Consider the following 17,582-nt stretch of genomic DNA (forward strand, 5'->3'; position numbering starts at 1 on the left):
TCTACTTCACAGAGGTGATATTTCTCTGTGAGGCTATACAAAGACAGTACTCACACGTCTACTTCACAGAGGTGATATTTCTCTGTGAGAGGCATTACAAAGACAGTACTCACACGTCTACTTCACAGAGGTGATATTTCTCTGTGAGAGGCATTACAAAGACAGTACTCACATGTCTACTTCACAGAGGTGATATTTCTCTGTGAGAGGCATTAGACAGTACTCACACGTCTACTTCACAGAGGTGATATTTCTCTGTGAGAGGCATTACAAAGACAGTACTCACACGTCTACTTCACAGAGGTGACATTTCTCTGTGAGAGGCATTACAAAGACAGTACTCACACGTCTACTTCACAGAGGTGACATTTCTCTGTGAGAGGCATTACAAAGACAGTACTCACACGTCTACTTCACAGAGGTGACATTTCTCTGTGAGAGGCATTACAAAGACAGTACTCACACGTCTACTTCACAGAGGTGACATTTCTCTGTGAGAGGCATTACAAAGACAGTACTCACACGTCTACTTCACAGAGGTGATATTTCTCTGTGAGAGGCATTACAAAGACAGTACTCACACGTCTACTTCACAGAGGTGATATTTCTCTGTGAGGCTATACAAAGACAGTACTCACACGTCTACTTCACAGAGGTGATATTTCTCTGTGAGAGGCATTACAAAGACAGTACTCACACGTCTACTTCACAGAGGTGATATTTCTCTGTGAGAGGCATTACAAAGACAGTACTCACATGTCTACTTCACAGAGGTGATATTTCTCTGTGAGAGGCATTAGACAGTACTCACACGTCTACTTCACAGAGGTGATATTTCTCTGTGAGAGGCATTACAAAGACAGTACTCACACGTCTACTTCACAGAGGTGACATTTCTCTGTGAGAGGCATTACAAAGACAGTACTCACACGTCTACTTCACAGAGGTGACATTTCTCTGTGAGAGGCATTACAAAGACAGTACTCACACGTCTACTTCACAGAGGTGACATTTCTCTGTGAGAGGCATTACAAAGACAGTACTCACACGTCTACTTCACAGAGGTGACATTTCTCTGTGAGAGGCATTACAAAGACAGTACTCACACGTCTACTTCACAGAGGTGATATTTCTCTGTGAGAGGCATTACAAAGACAGTACTCACACGTCTACTTCACAGAGGTAGCAGTGGCAGTTCTCGATGACGTGGGCATGTTTGGTGCGGTCGAACACGGGCACGGGGCCGCGGTAGCTCTTGGCCCTGACGTTGTAGTCCGCGGGGTCGATGGAAACCGCCATCAGGTGGACGAACAGGTGACACACAAACATGATGCCCGTGCACTGGAGACGGGAGGCAGTTAAGGACCTGGTCCTGTATGCTGTGGTTGTATAACCTCAAAACTAACAGAACAGGATGCTCTGTGTGTACAGTCTGTCAGTAACAGTAGGGTTAGGTTCAGTCTACTCCATCATGTCAGGATGCTGTATGTACAGTCTGTCAGTAACAGTAGGGTTAGGTTCAGTCTACTCCATCATGCCAGGATGCTGTATGTACAGTCTGTCAGTAACAGCAGGGTTAGGTTCAGTCTACTCCATCATGTCAGGATGCTGTATGTACAGTCTGTCAGTAACAGCAGGGTTAGGTTCAGTCTACTCCATCATGTCAGGATGCTGTATGTACAGTCTGTCAGTAACAGTAGGGTTAGGTTCAGTCTACTCCATCATGTCAGGATGCTGTATGTACAGTCTGTCAGTAACAGTAGGGTTAGGTTCAGTCTACTCCATCATGTCAGGATGCTGTATGTACAGTCTGTCAGTAACAGTAGGGTTAGGTTCAGTCTACTCCATCATGTCAGGATGCTGTATGTACAGTCTGTCAGTAACAGTAGGGTTAGGTTCAGTCTACTCCATCATGTCAGGATGCTGTATGTACAGTCTGTCAGTAACAGTAGGGTTAGGTTCAGTCTACTCCATCATGTCAGGATGCTGTATGTACAGTCTGTCAGTAACAGTAGGGTTAGGTTCAGTCTACTCCATCATGTCAGGATGCTGTATGTACAGTCTGTCAGTAACAGTAGGGTTAGGTTCAGTCTACTCCATCATGTCAGGATGCTGTATGTACAGTCTGTCAGTAACAGTAGGGTTAGGTTCAGTCTACTCCATCATGTCAGGATGCTGTATGTACAGTCTGTCAGTAACAGTAGGGTTAGGTTCAGTCTACTCCATCATGTCAGGATGCTGTATGTACAGTCTGTCAGTAACAGTAGGGTTAGGTTCAGTCTACTCCATCATGTCAGGATGCTGTATGTACAGTCTGTCAGTAACAGTAGGGTTAGGTTCAGTCTACTCCATCATGCCAGGATGCTGTATGTACAGTCTGTCAGTAACAGCAGGGTTAGGTTCAGTCTACTCCATCATGTCAGGATGCTGTATGTACAGTCTGTCAGTAACAGTAGGGTTAGGTTCAGTCTACTCCATCATGTCAGGATGCTGTATGTACAGTCTGTCAGTAACAGTAGGGTTAGGTTCAGTCTACTCCATCATGTCAGGATGCTGTATGTACAGTCTGTCAGTAACAGTAGGGTTAGGTTCAGTCTACTCCATCATGTCAGGATGCTGTATGTACAGTCTGTCAGTAACAGTAGGGTTAGGTTCAGTCTACTCCATCATGCCAGGATGCTGTATGTACAGTCTGTCAGTAACAGCAGGGTTAGGTTCAGTCTACTCCATCATGTCAGGATGCTGTATGTACAGTCTGTCAGTAACAGTAGGGTTAGGTTCAGTCTACTCCATCATGTCAGGATGCTGTATGTACAGTCTGTCAGTAACAGTAGGGTTAGGTTCAGTCTACTCCATCATGTCAGGATGCTGTATGTACAGTCTGTCAGTAACAGTAGGGTTAGGTTCAGTCTACTCCATCATGTCAGGATGCTGTATGTACAGTCTGTCAGTAACAGTAGGGTTAGGTTCAGTCTACTCCATCATGTCAGGATGCTGTATGTACAGTCTGTCAGTAACAGTAGGGTTAGGTTCAGTCTACTCCATCATGTCAGGATGCTGTATGTACAGTCTGTCAGTAACAGTAGGGTTAGGTTCAGTCTACTCCATCATGTCAGGATGCATTATGTACAGTCTGTCAGTAACAGTAGGGTTAGGTTCAGTCTACTCCATCATGTCAGGATGCTGTATGTACAGTCTGTCAGTAACAGTATAGTTAGGTCCAGTCTACTCCATCATGTCAGGATGCTGTATGTACAGTCTGTCAGTAATACTAGGGTTAGGTTCAGTCTACTCCATCATGTCAGTTCAAATACAACCCAATAGGAACAGAGGATGCATACTACCCAATAGGAACAGAGGATACATACTACCCAATAGGAACAGAGGATACATACTACCCAATAGGAACAGAGGATACATACTACCCAATAGGAACAGAGGATACATACTACCCAATAGGAACAGAGGATACATACTACCCAATAGGAACAGAGGATACATACTACCCAATAGGAACAGAGGATACATACTACCCAATAGGAACAGAGGATACATACTACCCAATAGGAACAGAGGATACATACTACCCAATAGGAACAGAGGATACATACTACCCAATAGGAACAGATGATGCCAAAACATTGTTGGTTGTAGGGTTGAGGACCCCTTTTAGTTGAAACTGAACTGACCCCTTTTTAGTTGACAACAGATGAAATTGAAATTGTTTCTGAGGCGATCACCACAACACTGTCACTCTGAGCAAAACCTTTGAACCCATTACAACGAGTGCATCCCACATTCAGATTGCGATCGATCATATACATTGATTGATTGAGAGGATACGATGTAGCCAGCAGGGATCCAGTGGGAGGGAAGCAAGGGGACAAACACTCCAAACCCGGTGACAGCGAAGAAGAGGTAGAGGAGCCATGCCAGGAGCTGGAAGGGGTGTGGAGGCCAGCTCCACCCGTTGGTCCTGGAGCACAGAGGCAGGTCCCGCCGGGGCCCAGCCTCACTCACTGGGACCGTACGGTTGGGTTTACACACGTCCATACGGGAGGGGACACCTTCTGGAGGGAGGGAGAGAGAGAGAGACAGGGGGAGAGAGAGCAAAGCATCAGCACTCTGGTCATTGTTGCATTATTCACATATCATATAACATTGTTATTAGCTACATTGTTATTGACATTAACTTACGGTATGATCCATGTCAATTATGCCTATTTTGGAGGAAGTAATTAAGGAAGACCATTTTCCACCGTTTTGGTTACAGGTCAGTACCTATTCAGGTGAGGGCTGTACTGAACCTACACAATTACTAGCTAACACCAAAACACAATCCAAATGTTTGTGTGCAGGCAGGGTGTTTCTGAAACCAGTCAGCTCATCATTACTTTGTAGTGTAGCTAGCTGGCTAGCATGGCTTCCATATCAGCATCATTATCTCTGCTCTGTAGCTAGCTGGCTAGCAAGCCTTCCATATCAGCATCATTATCTCTGTACTGTAGCTAGATGGCTAGCAAGCCTTCCATATCAGCATCATTATCTCTGTACTGTAGCTAGATGGCTAGCAAGCCTTCCATATCAGCATCATTATCTCTGCTCTGTAGCTAGCATGCCTTCCATATTAGCATCATTATCTCTGTACTGTAGCTAGCTGGCTAGCAAGCCTTCCATATCAGCATCATTATCTCTGCTCTGTAGCTAGATGGCTAGCAAGCCTTCCATATCAGCATCATTGTCTCTGATCTGTAGCTTGATGGCTAGCAAGCCTTCCATATCAGCATCATTATCTCTGCTCTGTAGCTAGCATGCCTTCCATATCAGCATCATTGTCTCTGTACTGTAGCTAGCTGGCTAGCAAGCCTTCCATATCAGCATCATTATCTCTGTACTGTAGCTAGCTGGCTAGCAAGCCTTCCATATCAGCATCATTATCTCTGTACTGTAGCTAGCTGGCTAGCAAGCCTTCCATATCAGCATCATTATCTCTGCTCTGTAGCTAGATGGCTAGCAAGCCTTCCATATCAGCATCATTATCTCTGCTCTGTAGCTAGCATGCCTTCCATATCAGCATCATTGTCTCTGTACTGTAGCTAGCTGGCTAGCAAGCCTTCCATATCAGCATCATTATCTCTGTACTGTAGCTAGCTGGCTAGCAAGCCTTCCATATCAGCATCATTATCTCTGCTCTGTAGCTAGATGGCTAGCAAGCCAACCATATCAGCATCATTATCTCTGTACTGTAGCTAGCATGCCTTCCATATCAGCATCATTGTCTCTGTACTGTAGCTAGCAAGCCTTCCATATCAGCATCATTGTCTCTGTACTGTAACTAGATGGCTAGCAAGCCTTCCATATCAGCATCATTGTCTCTGTACTGTAGCTAGATGGCTAGCAAGCCTTCCATATCAGCATCATTATCTCTGTACTGTAGCTAGATGGCTAGCAAGCCTTCCATATCAGCATCATTATCTCTGTACTGTAGCTAGATGGCTAGCAAGCCTTCCATATCAGCATCATTATCTCTGTACTGTAGCTAGCATGCCTTCCATATCAGCATCATTATTTCTGTACTGTAGCTAGCTGGCTAGCAAGCCTTCCATATCAGCATCATTATCTCTGCTCTGTAGCTAGCTGGCTAGCATGCCTACCATATCAGCATCATTATCTCTGCTCTGTAGCTAGATGGCTAGCATGCCAACCATATCAGCATCATTATCTCTGTACTGTAGCTAGCATGCCTTCCATATCAGCATCATTGTCTCTGTACTGTAACTAGCAAGCCTTCCATATCAGCATCATTGTCTCTGTACTGTAACTAGCAAGCCTTCCATATCAGCATCATTGTCTCTGTACTGTAACTAGATGGCTAGCAAGCCTTCCATATCAGCATCATTGTCTCTGTACTGTAGCTAGATGGCTAGCAAGCCTTCCATATCAGCATCATTATCTCTGTACTGTAACTAGCAAGCCTTCCATATCAGCATCATTGTCTCTGTACTGTAACTAGATGGCTAGCAAGCCTTCCATATCAGCATCATTATCTCTATACTGTAGCTAGATGGCTAGCAAGCCTTCCATATCAGCATCATTATCTCTGTACTGTAGCTAGATGGCTAGCATGCCTACCATATCATCATCATTATCTCTATACTGTAGCTAGATGGCTAGCATGCCTACCATATCAGCATCATTATCTCTGTACTGTAGCTAGATGGCTAGCATGCCTAACGTTACCATATCAGCACCATTATCTTAATTGTAGACAGAAGTACAAAAAGCACCATCCCGTTATAAAAGGGAAGCTGGTAATAATTGTAGGTTGTGACTGAGTGACTCACCTTTTCAGTGCGGGTTGAATCGACTGGGGACGCTGCTGCTGCTGAGGGCTGTTCTTCTTAACCAAATCATCTCAGAGTCGGATCACAACAAGGCAGGTCCGCCGTTGTCTTTCCTCCAGGGGTTTCAGCTAAAGTCCAGCAGCAGGGTCCCATGTCTTGCTTCATTCAGCATGAATACCAGCCATTGTTTTTAACTAGCTAGCTGCACACCACACAGAGGCAATCAGCCAACCCTCCTCCTCCAAGGAATTCAAGTCAGTAGGGCGTAAAAGTATATGCCATGAGGGGGATATAACTTGCTAGTTAAGCTTCCTAGCTTCTAAATCAACACCCCATACGATTTGTTTTAGGCTAGCAAGCTAATTGCTAGCTCATCTGAAAGCAAGCAAAGGTAACGTTAGCTAAATGTACCAGGATCAGTTGATTGATTAGGAGCTTTTTCTTTATGTCTGGAGATGCTGCCGGGAATCTGTTAGCTCTGTAGCTAACCGCGGTATTAACCTACTGTAACAGTCACTAGCCTGGGCAATGTGGCATCGGTAAACTCAGCCAGCGACGGTAGCTTGTTAAAAAAAACGATACCACGATTCAACAAAAAATACCAAATCATGAAATATCAAAAGCTACCACCAATTGAGTTATACTATTTTAATCTTAAATGGTAAGTTATTTTAACCAGATAACGGATAATAACAGTAGACTTGGTTCCTGTCTAAAAAAAAAAACAATCCTTCCGATTTTTCAACTTCCTGGTTTCCCTGGTAACGACCAAGAGCCCCGTTCTGATTGGTCCTAGTAGGAGTCGCCACCACAGTGACCCCTGGTGGTCATGTCGAGCAACACGCCCGTCCTGCACCTGTTTCTAATCCCCAATGCTTTCCACAATGCTTTCACAGACGAGCTACAGGTGCAGCCGAGCCAGGTAGCTAGGCGTGGATTCAATGGAAGAACACTTACACTGCTTGTATGTTGAGTTTGTCCAGATACATAGGAGTCATTTGACGTCTCTTGTTCCACAAATGAATCAGTCTCCCACTTACATCATTGTAATGTAATAGAACGAACAACAGAGGGCAGCAGTGTGTCAAATATGTGAATATCCCATCAGCAATTTATCCTGACTCAGCAACCTTTGGAGTTATTGGGTTGCAACGGGCACAGTAGTTTATATATGAATACATACAACATATGAAACGTCATTATATTAGCGATATCAGGTAATATTCTATATTTCAATGTTTTCTGGAATTGTGATGTCTAGAGTTTAAAGGTTCATGTTCTGGAACTTTGGTTGACACACAAAGTATTGTTTAAAAAAGCCAGTGGTGGAGAAATAAAGGTACCCAATTGTGGTACTTGAGTAAATGTCTAGATAACTAAATAGAAAATGACTCAAGTAAAAGTTCAAGTTAAAAAATACTACTTGAGTAAATGTCTAGATAACTAAATAGAAAATGACTCAAGTAAAAGTTCAAGTTAAAAAGACACTACTTGAGTAAATGTCTAGATAACTAAATAGAAAATGACTCAAGTAAAAGTTCAAGTTAAAAAATACTACTTGAGTAAATGTCTAGATAACTAAATAGAAAATGACTCAAGTAAAAGTTCAAGTTAAAAAAACACTACTTGAGTAAAAGTCTAAAAGTATTTGGTTCTAAATATACTTAAGTATCAAGAGTAAAATGTAAAAGCATAAATAATTTTAAATTCCTTAAATTATTTATTTTATTTAAATTTGCAAAAGCAGATACGAACATTTAATTGTTTTTAAAATGTACGGATAGCCAGCGTCCCACCCCAACACTCTGACATTATTTACAGATAGCCAGCGTCCCACCCCAACACTCTGACATTATTTACAGATAGCCAGCGTCCCACCCCAACACTCTGACATTATTTACAGATAGCCAGCGTCCCACTCCAACACTCTGACATTATTTACAGATAGCCAGCCTCCCACTCCAACACTCTGACATTATTTACAGATAGCCAGCGTCCCACCCCAACACTCTGACATTATTTACAGATAGCCAGCGTCCCACCCCAACACTCTGACATTATTTACAGATAGCCAGCGTCACACCCCAACACTCTGACATTATTTACAGATAGCCAGCGTCCCACCCCAACACTCTGACATTATTTACAGATAGCCAGCGTCCCACTCCAACACTCTGACATTATTTACAGATAGCCAGCCTCCCACTCCAACACTCTGACATTATTTACAGATAGCCAGCGTCCCACCCCAACACTCTGACATTATTTACAGATAGCCAGCGTCCCACCCCAACACTCTGACATTATTTACAGATAGCCAGCGTCCCACCCCAACACTCTGACATTATTTACAGATAGCCAGCGTCCCACTCCAACACTCTGACATTATTTACAGATAGCCAACGTCCCACCCCAACACTCTGACATTATTTACAGATAGCCAGCGTCCCACTCCAACACTCTGACATTATTTACAGATATCCAGCGTCCCACTCCAACACTCTGACATTATTTACAGATAGCCAGCGTCCCACTCCAACACTCTGACATTATTTACAGATAGCCAACGTCCCACCCCAACACTCTGACATTATTTACAGATAGCCAGCGTCCCACCCCAACACTCTGACATTATTTACAGATAGCCAGCGTCCCACTCCAACACTCTGACATTATTTACAGATAGCCAGCGTCCCACCCCAACACTCTGACATTATTTACAGATAGCCAGCGTCCCACTCCAACACTCTGACATTATTTACAGATAGCCAGCGTCCCACCCCAACACTCTGACATTATTTACAGATAGCCAGCGTCACACCCCAACACTCTGACATTATTTACAGATAGCCAGCGTCACACCCCAACACTCTGACATTATTTACAGATAGCCAGCGTCACACCCCAACACTCTGACATTATTTACAGATATCCAGCGTCCCACTCCAACACTCTGACATTATTTACAGATAGCCAGCGTCCCACCCCAACACTCTGACATTATTTACAGATAGCCAGCGTCCCACTCCAACACTCTGACATTATTTACAGATAGCCAGCGTCCCACTCCAACACTCTGACATTATTTACAGATAGCCAGCGTCCCACTCCAACACTCTGACATTATTTACAGATAGCCAGCGTCCCACCCCAACACTCTGACATTATTTACAGATAGCCAGCGTCCCACTCCAACACTCTGACATTATTTACAGATAGCCAGCGTCCCACCCCAACACTCTGACATTATTTACAGATAGCCAGCGTCCCACCCCAACACTCTGACATTATTTACAGATAGCCAGCGTCCCACCCCAACACTCTGACATTATTTACAGATATTCAGCGTCCCACCCCAACACTCTGACATTATTTACAGATAGCCAGCGTCCCACTCCAACACTCTGACATTATTTACAGATAGCCAGCGTCCCACCCCAACACTCTGACATTATTTACAGATAGCCAGCGTCCCACCCCAACACTCTGACATTATTTACAGATAGCCAGCGTCCCACTCCAACACTCTGACATTATTTACAGATAGCCAGCGTCCCACCCCAACACTCTGACATTATTTACAGATAGCCAGCGTCCCACCCCAACACTCTGACATTATTTACAGATAGCCAGCGTCCCACCCCAACACTCTGACATTATTTACAGATAGCCAGCGTCCCACCCCAACACTCTGACATTATTTACAGATAGCCAGCGTCCCACCCCAACACTCTGACATTATTTACAGATAGCCAGCGTCCCACTCCAACACTCTGACATTATTTACAGATAGCCAGCGTCCCACCCCAACACTCTGACATTATTTACAGATAGCCAGCGTCCCACCCCAACACTCTGACATTATTTACAGATAGCCAGCGTCCCACTCCAACACTCTGACATTATTTACAGATAGCCAGCGTCCCACCCCAACACTCTGACATTATTTACAGATAGCCAGCGTCCCACCCCAACACTCTGACATTATTTACAGATAGCCAGCGTCACACCCCAACACTCTGACATTATTTACAGATAGCCAGCGTCCCACCCCAACACTCTGACATTATTTACAGATAGCCAGCGTCCCACTCCAACACTCTGACATTATTTACAGATAGCCAGCCTCCCACTCCAACACTCTGACATTATTTACAGATAGCCAGCGTCCCACCCCAACACTCTGACATTATTTACAGATAGCCAGCGTCCCACCCCAACACTCTGACATTATTTACAGATAGCCAGCGTCCCACCCCAACACTCTGACATTATTTACAGATAGCCAGCGTCCCACTCCAACACTCTGACATTATTTACAGATAGCCAACGTCCCACCCCAACACTCTGACATTATTTACAGATAGCCAGCGTCCCACTCCAACACTCTGACATTATTTACAGATATCCAGCGTCCCACTCCAACACTCTGACATTATTTACAGATAGCCAGCGTCCCACTCCAACACTCTGACATTATTTACAGATAGCCAACGTCCCACCCCAACACTCTGACATTATTTACAGATAGCCAGCGTCCCACCCCAACACTCTGACATTATTTACAGATAGCCAGCGTCCCACTCCAACACTCTGACATTATTTACAGATAGCCAGCGTCCCACCCCAACACTCTGACATTATTTACAGATAGCCAGCGTCCCACTCCAACACTCTGACATTATTTACAGATAGCCAGCGTCCCACCCCAACACTCTGACATTATTTACAGATAGCCAGCGTCACACCCCAACACTCTGACATTATTTACAGATAGCCAGCGTCACACCCCAACACTCTGACATTATTTACAGATAGCCAGCGTCACACCCCAACACTCTGACATTATTTACAGATATCCAGCGTCCCACTCCAACACTCTGACATTATTTACAGATAGCCAGCGTCCCACCCCAACACTCTGACATTATTTACAGATAGCCAGCGTCCCACTCCAACACTCTGACATTATTTACAGATAGCCAGCGTCCCACTCCAACACTCTGACATTATTTACAGATAGCCAGCGTCCCACTCCAACACTCTGACATTATTTACAGATAGCCAGCGTCCCACCCCAACACTCTGACATTATTTACAGATAGCCAGCGTCCCACTCCAACACTCTGACATTATTTACAGATAGCCAGCGTCCCACCCCAACACTCTGACATTATTTACAGATAGCCAGCGTCCCACCCCAACACTCTGACATTATTTACAGATAGCCAGCGTCCCACCCCAACACTCTGACATTATTTACAGATATTCAGCGTCCCACCCCAACACTCTGACATTATTTACAGATAGCCAGCGTCCCACTCCAACACTCTGACATTATTTACAGATAGCCAGCGTCCCACCCCAACACTCTGACATTATTTACAGATAGCCAGCGTCCCACCCCAACACTCTGACATTATTTACAGATAGCCAGCGTCCCACTCCAACACTCTGACATTATTTACAGATAGCCAGCGTCCCACCCCAACACTCTGACATTATTTACAGATAGCCAGCGTCCCACCCCAACACTCTGACATTATTTACAGATAGCCAGCGTCCCACCCCAACACTCTGACATTATTTACAGATAGCCAGCGTCCCACCCCAACACTCTGACATTATTTACAGATAGCCAGCGTCCCACCCCAACACTCTGACATTATTTACAGATAGCCAGCGTCCCACTCCAACACTCTGACATTATTTACAGATAGCCAGCGTCCCACCCCAACACTCTGACATTATTTACAGATAGCCAGCGTCCCACCCCAACACTCTGACATTATTTACAGATAGCCAGCGTCCCACTCCAACACTCTGACATTATTTACAGATAGCCAGCGTCCCACCCCAACACTCTGACATTATTTACAGATAGCCAGCGTCCCACTCCAACACTCTGACATTATTTACAGATAGCCAGCGTCCCACCCCAACACTCTGACATTATTTACAGATAGCCAGCGTCACACCCCAACACTCTGACATTATTTACAGATAGCCAGCGTCCCACCCCAACACTCTGACATTATTTACAGATAGCCAGCGTCCCACTCCAACACTCTGACATTATTTACAGATAGCCAGCGTCCCACCCCAACACTCTGACATTATTTACAGATAGCCAGCGTCACACTCCAACTCTCTGACATTATTTACAGATAGCCAGCGTCCCACCCCAACACTCTGACATTATTTACAGATAGCCAGCGTCCCACCCCAACACTCTGACATTATTTACAGATAGCCAGCGTCCCACCCCAACACTCTGACATTATTTACAGATATCCAGCGTCACACTCCAACACTCTGACATTATTTACAGATAGCCAGCCTCCCACTCCAACACTCTGACATTATTTACAGATAGCCAGCGTCCCACTCCAACACTCTGACATTATTTACAGATAGCCAGCGTCCCACCCCAACACTCTGACATTATTTACAGATAGCCAGCGTCCCACTTCAACACTCTGACATTATTTACAGATAGCCAGCGTCCCACTCCAACACTCTGACATTATTTACAGATAGCCAGCGTCCCACCCCAACACTCTGACATTATTTACAGATAGCCAGCGTCCCACCCCAACACTCTGACATTATTTACAGATAGCCAGCGTCCCACTCCAACACTCTGACATTATTTACAGATAGCCAGCGTCCCACCCCAACACTCTGACATTATTTACAGATAGCCAGCGTCCCACCCCAACACTCTGACATTATTTACAGATAGCCAGCGTCCCACCCCAACACTCTGACATTATTTACAGATAGCCAGCGTCCCACCCCAACACTCTGACATTATTTACAGATAGCCAGCGTCCCACTCCAACACTCTGACATTATTTACAGATAGCCAGCGTCCCACCCCAACACTCTGACATTATTTACAGATAGCCAGCGTCCCACTCCAACACTCTGACATTATTTACAGATAGCCAGCGTCCCACTCCAACACTCTGACATTATTTACAGATAACCAGCGTCCCACCCCAACACTCTGACATTATTTACAGATAGCCAGCGTCACACCCCAACACTCTGACATTATTTACAGATAACCAGCGTCCCACTCCAACACTCTGACATTATTTACAGATAGCCAGCGTCTCACCCCAACACTCTGACATTATTTACAGATAGCCAGCGTCCCACCCCAACACTCTGACATTATTTACAGATAGCCAGCGTCCCACCCCAACACTCTGACATTATTTACAGATAGCCAGCGTCCCACCCCAACACTCTGACATTATTTACAGATAGCCAGCGTCCCACTCCAACACTCTGACATTATTTACAGATAGCCAGCGTCCCACCCCAACACTCTGACATTATTTACAGATAGCCAGCGTCCCACTCCAACACTCTGACATTATTTACAGATAGCCAGCGTCCCACCCCAACACTCTGACATTATTTACAGATAGCCAGCGTCACACCCCAACACTCTGACATTATTTACAGATAGCCAGCGTCCCACCCCAACACTCTGACATTATTTACAGATAGCCAGCGTCCCACTCCAACACTCTGACATTATTTACAGATAGCCAGCGTCCCACCCCAACACTCTGACATTATTTACAGATAGCCAGCGTCACACTCCAACTCTCTGACATTATTTACAGATAGCCAGCGTCCCACCCCAACACTCTGACATTATTTACAGATAGCCAGCGTCCCACCCCAACACTCTGACATTATTTACAGATAGCCAGCGTCCCACCCCAACACTCTGACATTATTTACAGATATCCAGCGTCACACTCCAACACTCTGACATTATTTACAGATAGCCAGCCTCCCACTCCAACACTCTGACATTATTTACAGATAGCCAGCGTCCCACTCCAACACTCTGACATTATTTACAGATAGCCAGCGTCCCACCCCAACACTCTGACATTATTTACAGATAGCCAGCGTCCCACTTCAACACTCTGACATTATTTACAGATAGCCAGCGTCCCACTCCAACACTCTGACATTATTTACAGATAGCCAGCGTCCCACCCCAACACTCTGACATTATTTACAGATAGCCAGCGTCCCACCCCAACACTCTGACATTATTTACAGATAGCCAGCGTCCCACTCCAACACTCTGACATTATTTACAGATAGCCAGCGTCCCACCCCAACACTCTGACATTATTTACAGATAGCCAGCGTCCCACCCCAACACTCTGACATTATTTACAGATAGCCAGCGTCCCACCCCAACACTCTGACATTATTTACAGATAGCCAGCGTCCCACCCCAACACTCTGACATTATTTACAGATAGCCAGCGTCCCACTCCAACACTCTGACATTATTTACAGATAGCCAGCGTCCCACCCCAACACTCTGACATTATTTACAGATAGCCAGCGTCCCACTCCAACACTCTGACATTATTTACAGATAGCCAGCGTCCCACTCCAACACTCTGACATTATTTACAGATAACCAGCGTCCCACCCCAACACTCTGACATTATTTACAGATAGCCAGCGTCACACCCCAACACTCTGACATTATTTACAGATAACCAGCGTCCCACTCCAACACTCTGACATTATTTACAGATAGCCAGCGTCTCACCCCAACACTCTGACATTATTTACAGATAGCCAGCGTCCCACCCCAACACTCTGACATTATTTACAGATAGCCAGCGTCCCACCCCAACACTCTGACATTATTTACAGATATCCAGCGTCCCACTCCAACACTCTGACATTATTTACAGATAGCCAGCGTCCCACCCCAACACTCTGACATTATTTACAGATATCCAGCGTCCCACTCCAACACTCTGACATTATTTACAGATAGCCAGCGTCCCACCCCAACACTCTGACATTATTTACAGATATCCAGCGTCCCACCCCAACACTCTGACATTATTTACAGATAGCCAGCGTCCCACCCCAACACTCTGACATTATTTACAGATAGCCAGCGTCCCACTCCAACACTCTGACATTATTTACAGATAGCCAGCGTCCCACTCCAACACTCTGACATTATTTACAGATAGCCAGCGTCCCACCCCAACACTCTGACATTATTTACAGATAGCCAGCGTCCCACCCCAACACTCTGACATTATTTACAGATAGCCAGCGTCACACCCCAACACTCTGACATTATTTACAGATAGCCAGCGTCACACCCCAACACTCTGACATTATTTACAGATAGCCAGCGTCCCACCCCAACACTCTGACATTATTTACAGATAGCCAGCGTCCCACCCCAACACTCTGACATTATTTACAGATAGCCAGCGTCCCACTCCAACACTCTGACATTATTTACAGATAGCCAGCGTCCCACTCCAACACTCTGACATTATTTACAGATAGCCAGCGTCCCACTCCAACACTCTGACATTATTTACAGATAGCCAGCGTCCCACCCCAACACTCTGACATTATTTACAGATAGCCAGCGTCACACCCCAACACTCTGACATTATTTACAGATAGCCAGCGTCCCACCCCAACACTCTGACATTATTTACAGATAGCCAGCGTCCCACTCCAACACTCTGACATTATTTACAGATAGCCAGCGTCCCACCCCAACACTCTGACATTATTTACAGATAGCCAGCGTCACACTCCAACACTCTGACATTATTTACAGATAGCCAGCGTCCCACCCCAACACTCTGACATTATTTACAGATAGCCAGCGTCCCACCCCAACACTCTGACATTATTTACCGATAGCCAGCGTCCCACCCCAACACTCTGACATTATTTACAGATAGCCAGCGTCCCACTCCAACACTCTGACATTATTTACAGATAGCCAGCCTCCCACTCCAACACTCTGACATTATTTACAGATAGCCAGCGTCCCACTCCAACACTCTGACATTATTTACAGATAGCCAGCGTCCCACCCCAACACTCTGACATTATTTACAGATAGCCAGCGTCCCACCCCAACACTCTGACATTATTTACAGATAGCCAGCGTCCCACCCCAACACTCTGACATTATTTACAGATAGCCAGCGTCCCACCCCAACACTCTGACATTATTTACAGATAGCCAGCGTCCCACTCCAACACTCTGACATTATTTACAGATAGCCAGCGTCCCACCCCAACACTCTGACATTATTTACAGATAGCCAGCGTCACACCCCAACACTCTGACATTATTTACAGATAGCCAGCGTCCCACTCCAACACTCTGACATTATTTACAGATAGCCAGCCTCCCACCCCAACACTCTGACATTATTTACAGATAGCCAGCGTCACACTCCAACACTCTGACATTATTTACAGATAGCCAGCGTCACACTCCAACACTCTGACATTATTTACAGAAGATGCATTTGTGTTTCGTGAGTCCTCCAGATCAGAGGCAGTAGGGATGACCAGGGATGTTCTCTGTTTAGTGAGTCTGCCAGATCAGAGGCAGTAGGGATGACCAGGGATGTTCTCTGTTTAGTGAGTCTGCCAGATCAGAGACAGTAGGGATGACCAGGGATGTTCTCTGTTTAGTGAGTCTGCCAGATCAGAGGCAGTAGGGATGACCAGGGGTGTTCTCTGTTTAGTGAGTCCTCCAGATCAGAGGCAGTAGGGATGACCAGGGATGTTCTCTGTTTAGTGAGTCTGCCAGATCAGAGACAGTAGGGATGACCAGGCATGTTCTCTGTTTAGTGAGTCTGCCAGATCAGAGGCAGTAGGGATGACCAGGGGTGTTCTCTGTTTAGTGAGTCCTCCAGATCAGAGGCAGTAGGGATGACCAGGGATGTTCTCTGTTTAGTGAGTCCTCCAGATCAGAGGCAGTAGGGATGACCAGGGATGTTCTCTGTTTAGTGAGTCCTCCAGATCAGAGGTAGTAGGGATGACCAGGGATGTTCTCTGTTTAGTGAGTCCTCCAGATCAGAGGCAGTAGGGATGACCAGGGATGTTCTCTGTTTAGTGAGTCTGCCAGATCAGAGGCAGTAGGGACGACCAGGGATGTTCTCTGTTTAGTGAGTCCTCCAGATCAGAGGCAGTAGGGATGACCAGGGATGTTCTCTGTTTAGTGAGTCCTCCAGATCAGAGGCAGTAGGGATGACCAGGGATGTTCTCTGTTTAGTGAGTCCTCCAGATCAGAGGCTAGTAGGGAGGACCAGGGATGTTCTCTGTTTAGTGAGTCTGCCAGATCAGAGGCAGTAGGGATGACCAGGGATGTTCTCTTGATAAGTGTGTGAATTGGACCATTTT

At 45.6% G+C, this 17,582-nt stretch overlaps 2 protein-coding genes across 4 annotated transcripts in view; one reads left to right on the top strand and one right to left on the bottom strand.

The window, feature by feature from the left end:
- Nucleotides 1-7,097, bottom strand: part of LOC118965005 (palmitoyltransferase ZDHHC1-like) — a 55,330-nt gene extending 48,233 nt beyond the window's left edge. For all 3 annotated transcript variants that reach the window (XM_036981692.1, XM_036981691.1, XM_036981690.1), the window contains exons 1-3: nucleotides 6,345-7,097; nucleotides 3,844-4,070; nucleotides 1,166-1,341 (exon numbers count right to left, since the gene is read on the bottom strand). In XM_036981692.1, coding sequence (XP_036837587.1) covers nucleotides 1,166-1,341; nucleotides 3,844-4,053 — 386 coding nt within the window. In that variant the 5' untranslated portion in view covers nucleotides 4,054-4,070; nucleotides 6,345-7,097. The remainder of the gene's footprint in view (nucleotides 1-1,165; nucleotides 1,342-3,843; nucleotides 4,071-6,344) is intronic.
- On the top strand, nucleotides 1,372-3,234 carry LOC118965006. The gene is made up of 2 exons (XM_036981693.1): nucleotides 1,372-1,454; nucleotides 1,644-3,234. The coding sequence occupies exons 1-2, from the start codon at nucleotides 1,415-1,417 to the stop codon at nucleotides 3,212-3,214; spliced, it is 1,611 nt and encodes a 536-aa protein (XP_036837588.1). The 5' UTR covers nucleotides 1,372-1,414; the 3' UTR covers nucleotides 3,215-3,234.
- Nucleotides 7,098-17,582: the final 10,485 nt, after the last annotated feature.

Source organism: Oncorhynchus mykiss, chromosome 6 (assembly GCF_013265735.2).
Source record: "Oncorhynchus mykiss isolate Arlee chromosome 6, USDA_OmykA_1.1, whole genome shotgun sequence".
Taxonomy (NCBI): Eukaryota; Metazoa; Chordata; class Actinopteri; order Salmoniformes; family Salmonidae; genus Oncorhynchus; species Oncorhynchus mykiss.